The sequence below is a fragment of the Lagenorhynchus albirostris genome, chromosome 3 (genome assembly GCF_949774975.1).
Source record: "Lagenorhynchus albirostris chromosome 3, mLagAlb1.1, whole genome shotgun sequence".
In the NCBI taxonomy this organism is placed as follows: Eukaryota; Metazoa; Chordata; class Mammalia; order Artiodactyla; family Delphinidae; genus Lagenorhynchus; species Lagenorhynchus albirostris.
In genome coordinates this window covers 49,335,844-49,350,622 of record NC_083097.1, presented here as the reverse complement: position 1 = coordinate 49,350,622, position 14,779 = coordinate 49,335,844, and the positions used below count along the sequence as shown (strand labels likewise).

Here is a 14,779-nt window from a genome sequence, read left to right as displayed (position 1 = left end):
AGATTGGCAACGCCGTGTGTCCTGGGAATTCTGAAGTTTTGTTCCTTTTTTAACTCTTCCCTGCTCCCTCCCACCTCAGAGGAGACCAGGAATTCCTTGGATAGAGCACTCTAGCCATCTCCTTCAAGAATGAATTGTAACTGAGTGGAGGTTAACAGGTTTACTGAACAGAACATGGACTACGTATATTTGAATTCTTGCTCTGCCATTTCTAGCTGTATAATTTTGCATAAGTTATTTAGCCTCTTTGAGACACGATTTCCCTATTCATAGCTTGGAGTTATCAGAAAATTTATCCAAAATTTCAAAACAGGCAAAAGGGATTAACGGGTATACTTTCAGTGCAGTTTTGTATTGGCATTTCCATTGTCTAGGGTATTTTTCTACTCTGTAGGAGCAGAGTTTAACTGGCAAGGTTTTGTCCAGTAGGAACTGATGGGGTTCAGGACACACTACCCCAAAATATGGCACCTTACCATATCGAGTATCTCAAGCTGAATGAGTTTGAGAAAACAGCAGAAGCAGGAAGTTCACTCTGACCTTTCCCTTCCTGCCTTAAACAGGTCATAAAACTCTCATGTTGAAGGTACCTCCCTGAACCAAGAGGAAGGAAGACATTCTTATCACCAGAGACAGAGAGTTAGGGGCCGAGAAATCTGTACAAACAAACCTTGTTAAACTCACTCTTACCTTCCTTGTTACTTCTTCACCATTTACTACCTCTTGCCCAAACCCGACTGTCTTGCCATTCTTCACATATTTATTGTTTCTTTCTCTAAAAGGTATAAAAACTGCCTGGTCACTTCTTTGGGTCTTCATTCTCTTGTGAAGGATCCCATGTACACATAAAAATTAAAGTTGTATGCTTTTCTCCTGTTACTGTCTTTGTCAGTTTAATTTTCAGACCCAGCCAGGGACTAGAGTCTCTTAGAAGAGGGTCAAGGAAAACTTTTTCCTACCCCACAGGACGCAGAAAATTTCTATCCAGTGTAAGGTGTAACCACAAAGATTATGGGTTTTGGCCCTGGTGGACAGTACTCAATTTTGTATCTTATGTAGCAATCTTATCCTAACATTGCCTACAGAATACCTAGCTTCTCAAATGCCCTCTGAACTAGTTTTAACATCTTAATGATTCTTTCATTAATTAATGAGATAAATGAAATCTTTGATATATGTTCATTTCATATTTGCACAAGACTCACGGTTTTATCTTTGTGAAATCATGCCTTAAAAGAGGTAATCACTTCCATCTCTTTGTGTTATGAGAGGATTCAATGAAGTGAAATTAATAATAATAATAGGTTTATATTTTATTGATTGCTTACTCTGTGCTAAACAGGTACTTCCATGTGCTCACCTATTTAATCCTCACCACCCTGGGAAGTCAGCATAATCCCCATTTTATAGACAAAACTGTGGCATAAAATGGTTAAGAAAGGTACCCAGGTCACAGAGCTAGTAAGTGTCAGAGCTGGTGTAGAAACCTTTGAAGGAAGTTATGGGACCAATGTGCCTAGTACTTGGTAGAACCCATTCTCTTCCTTTTCTATAACCTCAGCAGCACCAGGACCCAGCTGTCCTAAACACCAGGGCTGTGAAAAGAATGTGGTAGTTAACAATTCCTTGCCAGCTGCACGCTTGCTAAAGAGTCGGTAGATATCTGAGTAGGGCCACCTCCCCTCCAGCCTCTCACATCCAGACTATCCCCTCCATGGTCAGCACTGGGTCACCGCCTCCAAGGTATTACCCCATTCTCCAGAGATGCTCCTTCCTCTGAACTCTGACACTAGTCTCTAAGAAGTTGAATAGATTGACGCACACTGCTAATTATTTTAGCCAGTGTCAGGATCCCCCTTGAAATAGCCTGGTCCTTTGGGGACTGCAGGTAACTTAAAAGAAGACAAGGAGAAGTTTGGAGATTTTCTTGACGTCATGGTTCTCAGATAAGAAGTCTCACTCACAGCTCAAAAACAGGTTATTCTGAACCAAGCTCATATGAAGGAAAGGAAGACAGAAAGAAAAGGCAAAAACCCCTTTTCCCACACACAGAACATCATCTTAACCATCCATACCATAGGGAAGAAGAAACAGAAACTTACCCAAAGAGATAGAGAAATTGATTGGCCCTAATAACCTTCACTTTTATCTGAGACATAGGTTCTGGGAGAGCTTTCCTATCATCTCTTTGGGACCACTTGGCATCTTGAGGCCTGTTGTCCTTAAGCACTGAAGGATCCTGACTTCTCTAGATGTTTTGATAACTGGGTCCTTCCCTTTTGTTTGTCATTAAGAGGCCCAAGCAAGAACCATGATTACAAGACTTCTGCATACCACCTGAGGGAGGGCAAACACTCTAAACTGGGAGAAAATAAATCCCTGTTGTTTGAGCCACTCAGTTTGTAGTGCTGTGTTACAGTGGCCCTAGCACACTAATACAAACTCCCGAAGGAAAGAAAAAAGAAAAGGAAGGAGAGCTCCCTGATTTAACAGACAGCGCTGGCCTGACGCAGGGTAAAGAAAGAACAGGACAGAGCTGGTTAAACTGTTAAAGTTCAGCTGGGCCTGTTTCCAAGGGAGGCGAGGAGAGGGGACATGGCAGGAGGAAAATGTACCTTTCCTGCTGCAGAAGGACAGGCTGAAGGGGGTGTTCCTGCTGCCTGAGGGGGCTAGGCTCTGGGAGCTGGGTCTGGGTCCCTGAGAACCTGTCAGATGGTCCGTGAGCCTGAAACTGTTTTCATAATAATACTAAGACATCATTTGCCTTCTTCACTGTTTTTGACATTTGCAAAAGCAATGGTGGGGGTAAAACTGCTGGCATTTTAACACAAACCAAGGCAGGGGCACAAAACTGTACCAGTGGTCATATTATTCTTCACCAGCATGCACTCACAGTTTTTTTAAAATGTCAGTTCCACTTAAAAATCTCCTTGATGAATCAGTTAAAAATAGCAATTTTATTAACTCCCAACCCTGAGTACACCTTTTTAATAAGCTTTGTGTCAAAATAAGAAGTGCATATAAAGCACTTCTGCTATCATGAGGTTGTCTCAAGGAAAAGTACTTGTGTGATTGAGTTTCAAGCTGAACTAGCTTCTTTCTTCATGGAACACCATCTTTACTTTAAAGAATGACAAAGAAACTGGTTGGTGGACATTTCTCAACAACAAATCAAGTGAGCCTGTCACTTCAAGGAAAATTGACAGTATTTGTTATTAACAATAAAAATTTGAGCTCTCAAGCAAAAATTGGAATTTTGGAAAATTTGTACCCACCAGTATGACCCTGACAAATTTCAGATATATAAAGCCTTTTCTGAGGAGATGGGTAGTAATCACAATAAATAATTGTGATTTTTTAAAATATTGTGTAACAAAATGTGTCAACATTTGGAAGAGCTGCATTATTTAGTGACCTAATGTTTTCCAAATGATCAATGCATGATGCTACAAAATCCTATGTGGATAAAAGAGCCATTCAAAGTGCAAGATGGACCAATGGATTTTAAGTTACAGAGGACAAAAATTCACTGACATGTTCTCATATTCTACACTGCAAGTGACCTTTAAGAAACTGTCTTGTTGACTATACTCTGAAAACTATAAGACACTGATGAAAGAAACTGAAGACAACACAAACAGATGTTTGTACCATGTTTTGGATTGGAAGAATCAATGTTGTTAAAATTAATATACTGCCCAAGGCAATCTACTGATACAATGCAATCCCCATCAAAATACCAATGGCATTTTTCACAGAACTAGGACAAATAATTTAAAAAATTGTACGGAAACACAAAGACCCTGAATAGTCAAAACAATCTTGAGAAAGAAGAACATAGCTGGAGGAATCAGGCTCCATGACTTCAGACTATACTACAAAGCTACAGTCATCAAAACAGTATGGTACTGGCACAAAAACAGACACATAGATCAATGGAACAGGATAGGAAGCCCAGAGATAAACCCATGAACTTATGGTCAAAAAAATACAATGGAGAAAAGACAGTCTCTTCAAGAAGTGGTGCTGGAAAAACTGGACAGATACATGTAAAAGAATGAAATTAGAACATTCTCTAACAACATATACAAAAATAAACTCAAAATGGATTAAAGACCTAAATGTAAGACTGGATAGTATAAAATTCCTGGAGGAAAACATAGGCAGAACACTCTTTTACATAAGTCATAGCAATATTTTTTTGGATCTGTCTCCTAAGGTAAAGGAACCACAAGCAAAAATAAACAAATGGGACCTAATTAAACTTAAAAGCTTTTGCACAGCAAGGAAACCATCAACAAAATGAAAAGACAACCTACTGAATAGGAGAAAATATTTTGCAAATGATATGACTGATAAGGGATTAATAGTCAACATATATAAATAGCTCATACAACTCAATGTCAAAAAAACAAGCAACCTGATTTAAAAATGGGCAGAAGAATTGAATAGACATTTTTCCGAAGAGGAAATGCAGATGGCCAACAGGCACATGAAAAGATACTCAACGTTGCTAATCATCAGGGAAATGCAAATCAAACCCACAATGAGCTATCATCTCACAACGGTCAGAATGACTACCAACAAAAAGAACACAAATAACAAATGTCGGCAAGGATGTGGAGAAAAGGGAACTCTCATATACTGTTGGTGGGAATGTAAATTGGTGCAGCCACTGTGGAAAACAGTATGGAGGTTTCTCAATAAACTAAAATAGAACTACCATATGACCCAGCAATTCCACTCCTGGGTATACATCAAAAAAAATCAAAAACACTAATTCAAAAAGATACATGGAAATGGGGATATATGTATATGTATAGCTGATTCACCTTGTTATACGGCAGAAACTAACACACCATTGTGAAGAATTATACTCCAATAAAGATGTTAAAGAAAAGATACATGCCCCCTAATGTTCATAGCAGCATTATTTACAATTGCCAAGATATAGAAACAACCTAAGTGTCCATCTACAGATGAATGAATAAAGAAGATGTGATATATACACTGGAATACTACTCAGCCATAAAAAAGAATGAAATTTTGCCATTTGCAGCAACATGGATGGATTTGAAGGGCATTATGTTAAGTGAAATAGACAGAGAAAGACAAAAACTGTATGATATCACTTATATGTGGAACATAAAAAATACAACAAACTAGTGAATATAACAAAAAAGAAGCAGACTCATAGATATAGACAACAAGCTAGTAGTTACCAGTGAGGGCAGGGGCAATATAGCAGTGGGAGTGGGAGGTACAAACTATTGGGTGTAAGATAGACTCAAGGATGTATTGTACAACACAAGGAATATAGCCAATATTTTGTAATAACTGTAAATGGAAAGTAACCTTTAAATATAGTTTAAAAATTTTTTTTTAATTTTTAAGTCAACTTGCGATGCTTTGCTTCATAAAATAGCAAAAGTGTGCTAAAATAACAGATAAATAAAAGGTTAGTATATTCATGTCTTCATCTGTATCTGACTGGTGAAGTAAAACACTTCATGAAGTAAAAATTTTCTGAATTTTATAAAAAAGAAATTACCTCTTGTTGAATTGTGGTTTAGTATCAAAGAAGAATACTCACAATTATCTGAAAAGACTAATGAAATATTTGTCCCTTTTCCAACTAAATATCTAGTTGAGTTCATATTTTCTTCACACGCTTTGACCAACACAACAGATTACAACAGACTGAATGCAGAAGCAAACATGAAAATCCAGCTGTCCTCTTTTAAGCCAGACACTAGAGAGAGTTGTAAAAATGCAAAACAATGCCACGCTTCTCACTAAATTTTTTGGTTTGGATAATGTAGTTATTTTTCATGAAAACATCTGTTATTTATGTTCTATGTATTGGGTTTATCATTGTTATTCTTAGGCAAAGAAATAAATATTTTATTTTATTTATTTTTTTTTTTTTACAGTCCAGGTTTTTTATTTTCTTTACACCCATCATGCCATGAATTCATAGGGAATGGGCTCCAACAGTTCAGGCTCCTTTCCATTCGTTCTCACGAAGTGTGCTTCTCTGGGTGGAGCAGGCTGGCGCTTCGGTTGAACCCAAGTACCTTTCTCTTTGGCTTCCTTCTTTTTCTGATCATTTTCCTTCACCTGTTTCAGGAAGCTATCTCGGCTCTTAGAGTGCTTAATATGCTCGATACGCACATTAATTCTCTTGGCAAGAATCTTGACCTTGGGGGATTCCCTGGTGGCGCAGTGGTTGGGGGTCCGCCTGCCGATGCGGGGGATGCGGGTTCCTGCCCCGGTCCGGGAAGATCCCACATGCCGCGGAGCGGCTGGGCCCGTGAGCCATGGCCGTTGAGCCTGCGCGTCCGGAGCCTGTGCTCCGCAACGGGAGAGGCCACAGCAGTGAGAGGCCCGCGTACCGCAAAAAAGAAAAAAGAATCTTGCCCTTAACTTGTTTGTTTACAATGATGCCAACAGCATGCTGCGTAACATTGTAGACTCTCCCAGTTTTGCCATGGTAACATTTGTGGGGCATTCCTTTTTGAACAGTGCCCATTCCCTTGATATCTACAATATCACCTTTCTTGTAGATTCGCATGTATGTGGCCAAAGGAACAACTCCATGTTTTCTAAAAGGCCTAGAGAACATGTAGCCGGTGCCCCTCCTCTTTCCTTTTGTGTTGGTCATTTTGGCGAATTACTGGAAGATGGCGGTTCCGGCCCAGAAATAAATATTTTAAATGTCTGTTTGACTTTCTAATATGGTGAAGATTGGTAGATAAAATAAAAGCTCAATAATATTTCATAGTGTAGATGGGACTGAGACCAAAAAGTATGAAAACTGCTGCCTAAGGTTACCAGCAGATGGCTCTCTTTAGTATGTAAAGAAGGACCTATACAGATGAGAAGACTAACACTGGCATATCCTGGAGCCTGCCTATGTGCCGGCCCTAGTCCTTAACTAAGGAGTAGGAATATGCCCCATATCAGCAGCCACCCTAACACAATGTCTTTATGTATCTATACCATATCCTTCTCTACAGCGAAGTGTGAGCATCTTTTTGAATAAGAATCCTAACTTCTACTCGTTCATGTCCAGTAAGTACCTTACCAACAGTAAATATATTATAGACTGATTTTTACCAAGAAAACCTATCTCGTAAGGGGTTTGTTCTCCTGAAGATGGACTCAATCAATTTGTTGTTGTACTGGCATTTACATAGCCTGGGATGGGGGAGGGGATGGATAAATCAGGAATTTGGGATTAACACACACACACTACTATATATAAGACAGATAACCAACAAGGACCTACTGTATAGCACAGGGAACTCTACTCAATATTCTGTGATAATCTGTATGAGAAAAGAATCTGCTAAAGAATGAATGTATGTATATGTATAACTGAATCACTTTGCCGTACACCTGAAACTAACACAACATTGTAAATCAACTATACTCTAATACAGCTTTTTTTAATAAAAAAATTAATTAAAAATAAAAATACATAGCCTGGGAGGAAGTGCTCTGCCTCTTTCTGGAAGGCTCATTCTCTTCAACAAAAGGGGCCGTGAGGAAAAGGACAGGACTCCTGTCTAGTTATCCAGACCAAACCAACACAATTTGACTTTCTCAATGTAGTGTTGCAACCAGACCTCCCACATCCTGCGGTCGATATTTGTGAGTCATAACACTCTGAAACAAATTAACTAATGCATAGCAAATAGGGAGGAGGCAGTTGAGTTTAACAACCTGAGGTTTGTAGAGGACTTCAACCTTTTCAAACCACCTACAGCTCTCACTGACTTCTTACAACACTATGACGTAGGGTGACCACTGTTACTATATTAACCAAAGAGCAAACAAGCAAGGAGAGATGGAATCACCCACCCACACCCACACAACAGCTTGGATGGGGCACATCAGTGCTGGACCTGGGGCTCCCAACCCCCAGCAGGTGCTATTTCCAGCCCCCTGAGGGAGCTCTGATTCTCACTGCCCTTTTGGTTTTGAAAGCGGCAAGGAGAAGGCCAGCGGCCATCTTTGCTCTCACATTCTTGTTTCTTGTGTGCTCTGCTCTAATTCTTTTTTTTTTTTTGCGGTACGCGGGCCTCTCACGGCGTGGCCTCTCCCGTTGCGGAGCACAGGCTCCAGACGCGCAGGCTCCGCGGCATGTGGGATCTTCCCGGACCGGGGCACGAACCCGTGTCCCCTGCATCGGCAGGCGGACTCTCAACGACTGCGCCACCAGGGAAGCCCTCTGCTCTAATTCTTTGATTCGGAAGCAAAAGTACTTCTTTTTTTAAGTAAATTTCATCTCTCCCTGGCATATTTTCATCTTTAAAAATGTCTCATATGTCACTGAGATTCCTTATTGACACCCCAATAAATCACAACTCAAAACCAGCTGGTCGGAAAAAAGCCAACCTGGCTCTGTGGTGTAGTGATGTAACTACCAGCCCTCTCTCTTATGTCTTGCCTAGTAATACACATCAAAGTGCTGAAGTTGTAACATATAGACACATATATTCTGGCAGTACCTGTTCCCATATTTTCCAGATGATAACATACAGATCAAGTATCAAGAGCACTTTCCAAAAATAATTTGCCATTAGAAAAGATATAGGAGCTAAAGACCAAAACACCCCAGAACTTCAGGGTTTCCTGCTTCATCTCCCTCATTGTTTCAGGTGCCTGGAATAATAATTTGGGTCTAGAACACTAGTAGTTCAGAACACACGTGGAAAGCCATGTGAGGTTCTATGGAATAAGACAGGTATTTATATGCAGGCTCACATGTTTCTGCTTCCAGGCTATAACTACACGGGGTATCTTCTTAGGAGGCCACAGACAGTCTGGATACACATTTTCAAAGACATCATGGATCCCAAGCAGCATCAGTTTTGTACTCAGATCTGACAGGCCACTCTCGTGTAATCAAGTTATGACTATTTTCCTAGTGATCTTCTCACCTCCACCCACTTCCAAGCCATGGACACCAAAGCATGCAGAGTGCACTCACCTGAGACCAGCTCCCATTCCAGAACTCAGGCCTTCCAAAGACTCACATCTACTGAGGTCCTCCGAGAGTTGTGGCGCTTTCATTTCATGAATATTAGTAAAAAGCAAAGAATGCTAGACTTGAGGCAGGGCTGTTTCTTTAAATCCCAAGGTGATCAAAGTTTGTAGTGATCAACGGAGAGGTCCCTTCTACTCTTCACCCCTTATTTCTGTCCCCTGCTCTTAGTTTTCTCTTCTGACAATACCTCAGGTTCATCAGACAAGGGCCTTCATCGAAGCCAAGGCACATGCAGCCCCTGAGCTTGCTTTTCTGTTACTGACTCCCAATTCTGGGATGATGGGATGGGCCTGGGAGGGCCACACCCTAATTACAAGCTGATTATAACACTTTCCAGCTGCTGATACAGAGGCCTGCTTGTCAACTCCTCTTAAAGTTTTCCCAGAGGCTTTCAGATGTTTGTGATGCTGAACTTTGCCAAAATATGATTCGTGTGTTCCGAGACGGAGGCTTTTCAAGTCAGACAGACCTAGGTTCAAATCCCAACTTTCCTATACCCCATATCTAGCCCTTGAGCAAGGTACTTAACTCCTCTGAACCTCAGCTTTCTCATCTGTAAATGGGAGACAAAAATAGCCATTTGTGAAAATTAAATGAGGTAATTTCCCAGAACAAGGTTTAGCAGATAAACGTGGTTCTTTTGCCTTCTATACTCTTACAAAATGTAAGGAGAGAAAATCAAGTGAGTTAATACAGAAGAGCAATAGCTCTTTCTAATCCTGTCTCTAATCCTTCTGCTGTGAACTATCCACTTTATATTCACAGATCCAGCAGAAGCTATTACACATGGGCTTACAGCCTCAAGACTTATAGCCCCAGCTTCACCCCCTTTCTTGGTAAGGGGAGGATGTTGACAAAAGTCTAGAAAGATTAGCTCTCCCGACCACAGGTTAAACCACTGGCTGGTAAACTGCCTACAGATTGGAATCAGCTGGAAAGCTATGGAAAAACAGCAAAGTGTTTCCCACCCTCAGAGATTCTGATTGAATTGGCCTAGGGTGAGGCCTGGGTCTCTGTATTTTTAAAGGCTCCACACATGATTCAAGTATTCAAAGAACTGACAGCCACTGGGTTCTGATTGAAAAGCATAAGGATTATCCCAGAGGGAACTTTGACTTGATTCATGACATTAAGATGTTTGTTTCCCTGGAGCCGGCAATAACCCCAGCCAGCAATTATTCCAGGGAACCTTGCTCCAGTCACTTGTTCACATTTAGAATTTTAAATTCAGCCCCAAAGCCTCAACTACCTCTGATCTTGTGTCAAGCAAATACAGCCTCCCCGCTGTGGGTGGCAGGCTGAGAAGGGGATGCGCCTTGCTCTGTTTTTTTCTGTTATTCAGTCCACCACCAACAACTGGTTAAACTCTAAAACATTCAAGCAAAGAAGAAAGCATCTTTTACACGCCTCTCTCCTCAAGTGAGAATCAGGTTGCATTAAAAAAGTGTAAAGAATCTCCAGTTTTATTCTCTAGACTCGTACACAGAGATCCAAGCCAGGGGGTGGAGGAGAAGGGGGGCAAAGGGAGATCGGAGTGAGGACAGGGACAGCTAAAGGAACAAGAGCCTATTAGGGGAAGAGTTTTCAGACAGCTGTGTTCTATAGTTTATGCCACTAGAGCCCGGGCTGAACCACCACCATCTAGGCAAGAAGTGAGGAGCTCCAGTTGGGGGAATGTCCTGGCTTCTTGCAGACTTTCCACGAGGGACCCTAGTTATATGAAAACAGTTGGTGGCTGTGACTTCTAGTGTGTGCTGCCACCTGCTGGAGAAGGCATTTATTTATCCCACATCACTCCTTAGTAGAGCATGTATCACAACCCAACTTACAGATGGGGAAACTGAGCCTCTGAGAGGCAACTCACTCGGCCTCAAACAAGGTCAAGCTCAAATCCACGTCTTCCAAGTTCAGTGTCTTTTCCAGGACCCCACACATGATTAAGATGATGCTTCTTTCCTGAAAGCACAAACCTCATTCACAGGAGGATCACAGTAAAAGTACATTTAAATGGTTGCTCTGAAATCACAGTAGAAGGCTGGCCCAGCATCCTCGGCTAGATTTCCAAGGTCTGGCTGAGTTCTCTGAGCAGTGGACAGCCTAGCTAATCCGACTGAGCTTTAATGAACTTGCTTCCTACCTCAGTGGAAAATATTTGTTGTTTCTCAGTCAAGAGACTTGCTGCATGGGCTTCTTTCTCCTCCAGGCACAGCCTAAATCTCTTACCATCAGACTCAAGCCTCTACAGCTGGGTCTGGCAGCAGCTAGGTCCCTCTTTCACAAGTTTATCCTTTTTTTCTCTCTCATCTGGCCTGCAACAGCCTCTGAAGATAACTGGGCAAGGTCCTGGGAGTGCTGTCTCATTCCAGCAGAGATGGGAAATGCACCCAGCTCTCTCCACACCGTCCCTCAGATGTTAGACTGACAGTTGAGAAGGTCTCAGCAGAACCAGCCAGGCCCAAGGAGCCTTCACTGAAGTCACAGAGCCAGTCATGAGTACCGAGCACTCACCGGCATTGATGGGAAGAGTCAAAGTAGAAGACGCCATCATACCACCACCAACGCCTGCGCCTCCACAAGTTAATAATCAAATGCGGTAGGAGGGAGGGTTGAGACCAGCAGTTCTTGGCCCTCACTGTGCCTCACAATCACTGGACCCCACCTTGAGATGCTGATTCAATTCATCTGGGATGGGACTCAGCCGTCAGCACGTGACTACAGACACCAGGTGGTTCTAATGTGAAACCAGGCTTCAGATCCACAGAGCCAGATAAATGGCAACCAATACAAGAACAGGATGTTCACGTATAAGGAGGTGCCACCGCAGTACTGCTTCAAGAGGGCGCTAGACCGGTGAGGGAGGCTGTAGAGGCGTGGGATTTAAATCACAGGACAGCTATTGAGAGGCAAGCCCGCAAAACAGAGAGAAGGAGCTCTGAGGTGTCCAGAAGGAGGAAATGACCCGTGGGAGTCTCAGCCATGGGAGAGAGCTGTGTGCTGCAAGCAGAAAAGACACATACCTGGGTCTGAGAGCATAAGGCTCGTGGTAGCCCTGAAAACTCTTATCAGAGCTGTTACAGGCTGACTCAAGAGGCAATTGTGAGCTATTTATCCCCAAATTAGTCCTTTTTGCCCATGTTTTACCGAGCTAAGGTTTTTCTAGAGTAGCAGCTATGGCAGCCATCCCTAAATTGCTCAAATCACAGTCAGTGGAGGATATGTTTTTCCATCCTGTTTCTCACACTTTGGTCCAAACTTGTCAGGTATAACGGCTCAGTTTTTGCTTGGAACTCAGTATTCCTGAATCCTCAAGTGCCTTCTCCTGTGGCTTTTGGCCCAGAATTCAACGTAGTCTCCTGGTAAATTAGGCTGAGTGGTGTAGAGTTGCAGCATGACAGCCAGAAGATACAAGCAGGCCTGACAGCCGCTAGGCCTCTTTCCCTCATCCTCACTTCGGCCTTCTAGATTTTATCACACTGAAGATAAACTCAAGGAAATATTTTCCTAGGAAAAGTAGAGGAGAGAGAGTATTTCTCCTAAAGGCCTAGGGTAGAGCTGATCAAGTCTTCCCAGCCCAGGCACATCTCCAGACCCATCTTAGCACCATGCCCAGCCATGCAGAAAGGAGAGAGAAACTGCTTGAATATCCTGAGGGAGAAGGAACAAAAGAGGTTCTGTCCTAGGAAGCAAGAACAGTTCAGCCTCTTTGTAGCTAGAGGAAAGCTCCGCCTATGAAGCCAGGACCTAATAAATGTCCTGGGGCCTACCCCCTGGCCCCCAGCTTCCCAGTGCTCCTCAGGAGCGGCAGAGCCGAGGGGACAGACAGGAGCCTGAGGTCTCTACATGGAGGCCACAAGCCTGAGGAGCCCGGCACCTGCTCTTGGGAACAAGGCTGCTGATTGGCTTCCCCAGGCCTCCCCCTTAAGTTGTTCAGAGGAGCAGTTCTGAAGCCCCTGTTTGGGGTCATTTTCCCAGCACCTTATACAGCACATAACCTTGAGGCAATAGTTTCCAACACCGGGTTTTCAAGGTAGCCTATGGTTGTCCAAAGTCTCCCAAACTTTTATTTCTATGCCTGTCTCCCCCACGGGGCTGCAAATACCTTGAGGAGTAGAGCAGTTTTCTTTTTTCTTTTTTTCTGTATCCCTACTGCCTAGTGTATAGGCCCGAACATTAAAAAAAAAAAAAGCTTAATAAATGTGGAACACAGACATAAGTGAATGCACTTGTCTACAGTGCCCCAGGTTCCCAAGTTACCCATGCGGCTCACTTCTTGGGTCTCTGAATGCCTCGCTCGTTCCAGCCCCCGCCACGTGGCAGCCTAAGACCTACCGTCTCAGCCTCTCACTGGGCACCAGTCAGATCCTGACCTCATGGCATGACCCCCGGATATTAGTGAAGCCCTATACGGAAATTTGCCCCTTGTCCTAAACATTAAATTGTACAAAATATTGGTCCTTTACTTGTTTTCAAGAGAAATACACATTTTAAATATATAAATAAAATCATGGCCTTGGTATGTGTAGTTCAGTACTTTGAGCTCTTCAGAGATGGGATCCTATAAAATTTCACAAGTAGTCTCCTTCAGAGAAGTGAGAGAGACCGTTACATGATGGATGACTCTGAGAGATGCTAAAGTAATTCTCTGAAATTTTTCTGAAGTTTTTCTATGAGCCTCAAAATCAGCAGAATCTCACCTTCTCTTTGCATGAAACAGTAGACTCTAACCATCAAAAGGGTTGCAGTCATTTCAGAAGTGGAAATAAATAACCCTCTCCTATCAGCTGTCTTCTTTTTGTTTCACATGCACACCAGTGAACTAGTCTTTACTGAACACCTGTTATGTGCATGTGATATTTCTCTGTACCCACAATTCAGCACTTAGCTCATATTATCTCCCAGACAAAATTAAATTCTTTGAGAAGACCTGAATTTTTCTCATAGTTCTTTCTAACTCTCCAAAGCTCAAGTCTAGCCCTGAATAGTCAGTCGTACAATACAAGCTGATGACTTCTGAGTCTTTCCTGAGCCTTAGAATAAGAGAGCACCAATTTCCCGATTGACAATTTACCCACAAAATTACAAAATCAGAGGATATTAATCACATATACTTGCATGTGTTATTAAAACATCTCTGTGATGCCAGGTTTACCACAAGCAGTCAAATTATACAAAACCTTTATAAATTAAGTCAGGAAAAGCAGAACAAGGCCAGCCTCCTATCCAAATGCCAGGGACACAGCTCAAGCTCTAGAGTGGGAGACACAAAAAATAATGATAATCTTAAAACAATGTAGCAAGGGCTATTAAACATGCCAATGTTCATAGCAGCAGTATTTACAATAGTCAAGACATGGAAGCAACCTAAATGTCCATCAACCAAGGAATGAATAAAGAAGATGTGGTACATATATACCATGGAATATTACTCAGCCACAAAAAAGAACAAAATAATGCCATTTGCAGCTACATGGATGGACCTAGAGATTATCATACAAAGTGAAGCAAGTCAGACAGGGAAAGACAAATATCATATGATATCGCTTGTATATGGAATAAAAAAAGATACAAATGATCTTATTTTCAAAACAGAAGCTCACAGACATAGAAAACAAACTTATGGTTACCAAAGGGGAAAGGGGGTGAGGGATAAATTAGGAATTTGGGAGTAACATATACACACTACTATATATATAATGGATAACCAACAAGGACCTACTGTATAGC

General features: G+C 42.1%; 1 protein-coding gene across 1 annotated transcript; it reads right to left on the bottom strand.

The window, feature by feature from the left end:
• Nucleotides 1-5,939: 5,939 nt before the first annotated feature.
• Nucleotides 5,940-6,669, bottom strand: LOC132518083 (large ribosomal subunit protein eL21-like). Its single transcript, XM_060146096.1, has 2 exons — nt 6,409-6,669; nt 5,940-6,188 (listed from the first exon to the last, which is right to left on the bottom strand). The coding sequence occupies exons 1-2, from the start codon at nt 6,662-6,664 to the stop codon at nt 5,962-5,964; spliced, it is 483 nt and encodes a 160-aa protein (XP_060002079.1). The 5' UTR covers nt 6,665-6,669; the 3' UTR covers nt 5,940-5,961.
• Between the last annotated feature and the right edge of the window lie 8,110 nt (nt 6,670-14,779).

Bases quoted from the DNA above. Each gene is read 5' to 3' on its own strand.
- LOC132518083 (XM_060146096.1), bottom strand. From the start codon at position 6,664: ATGACCAACACAAAAGGAAAGAGGAGGGGCACCGGCTACATGTTCTCT. The intron at 6,189-6,408 runs TTTCTTTTTTGC...TCAAGATTCTTG, and splicing joins AGTTAAGGGCAAGATTCTTT to CCAAGAGAATTAATGTGCGT.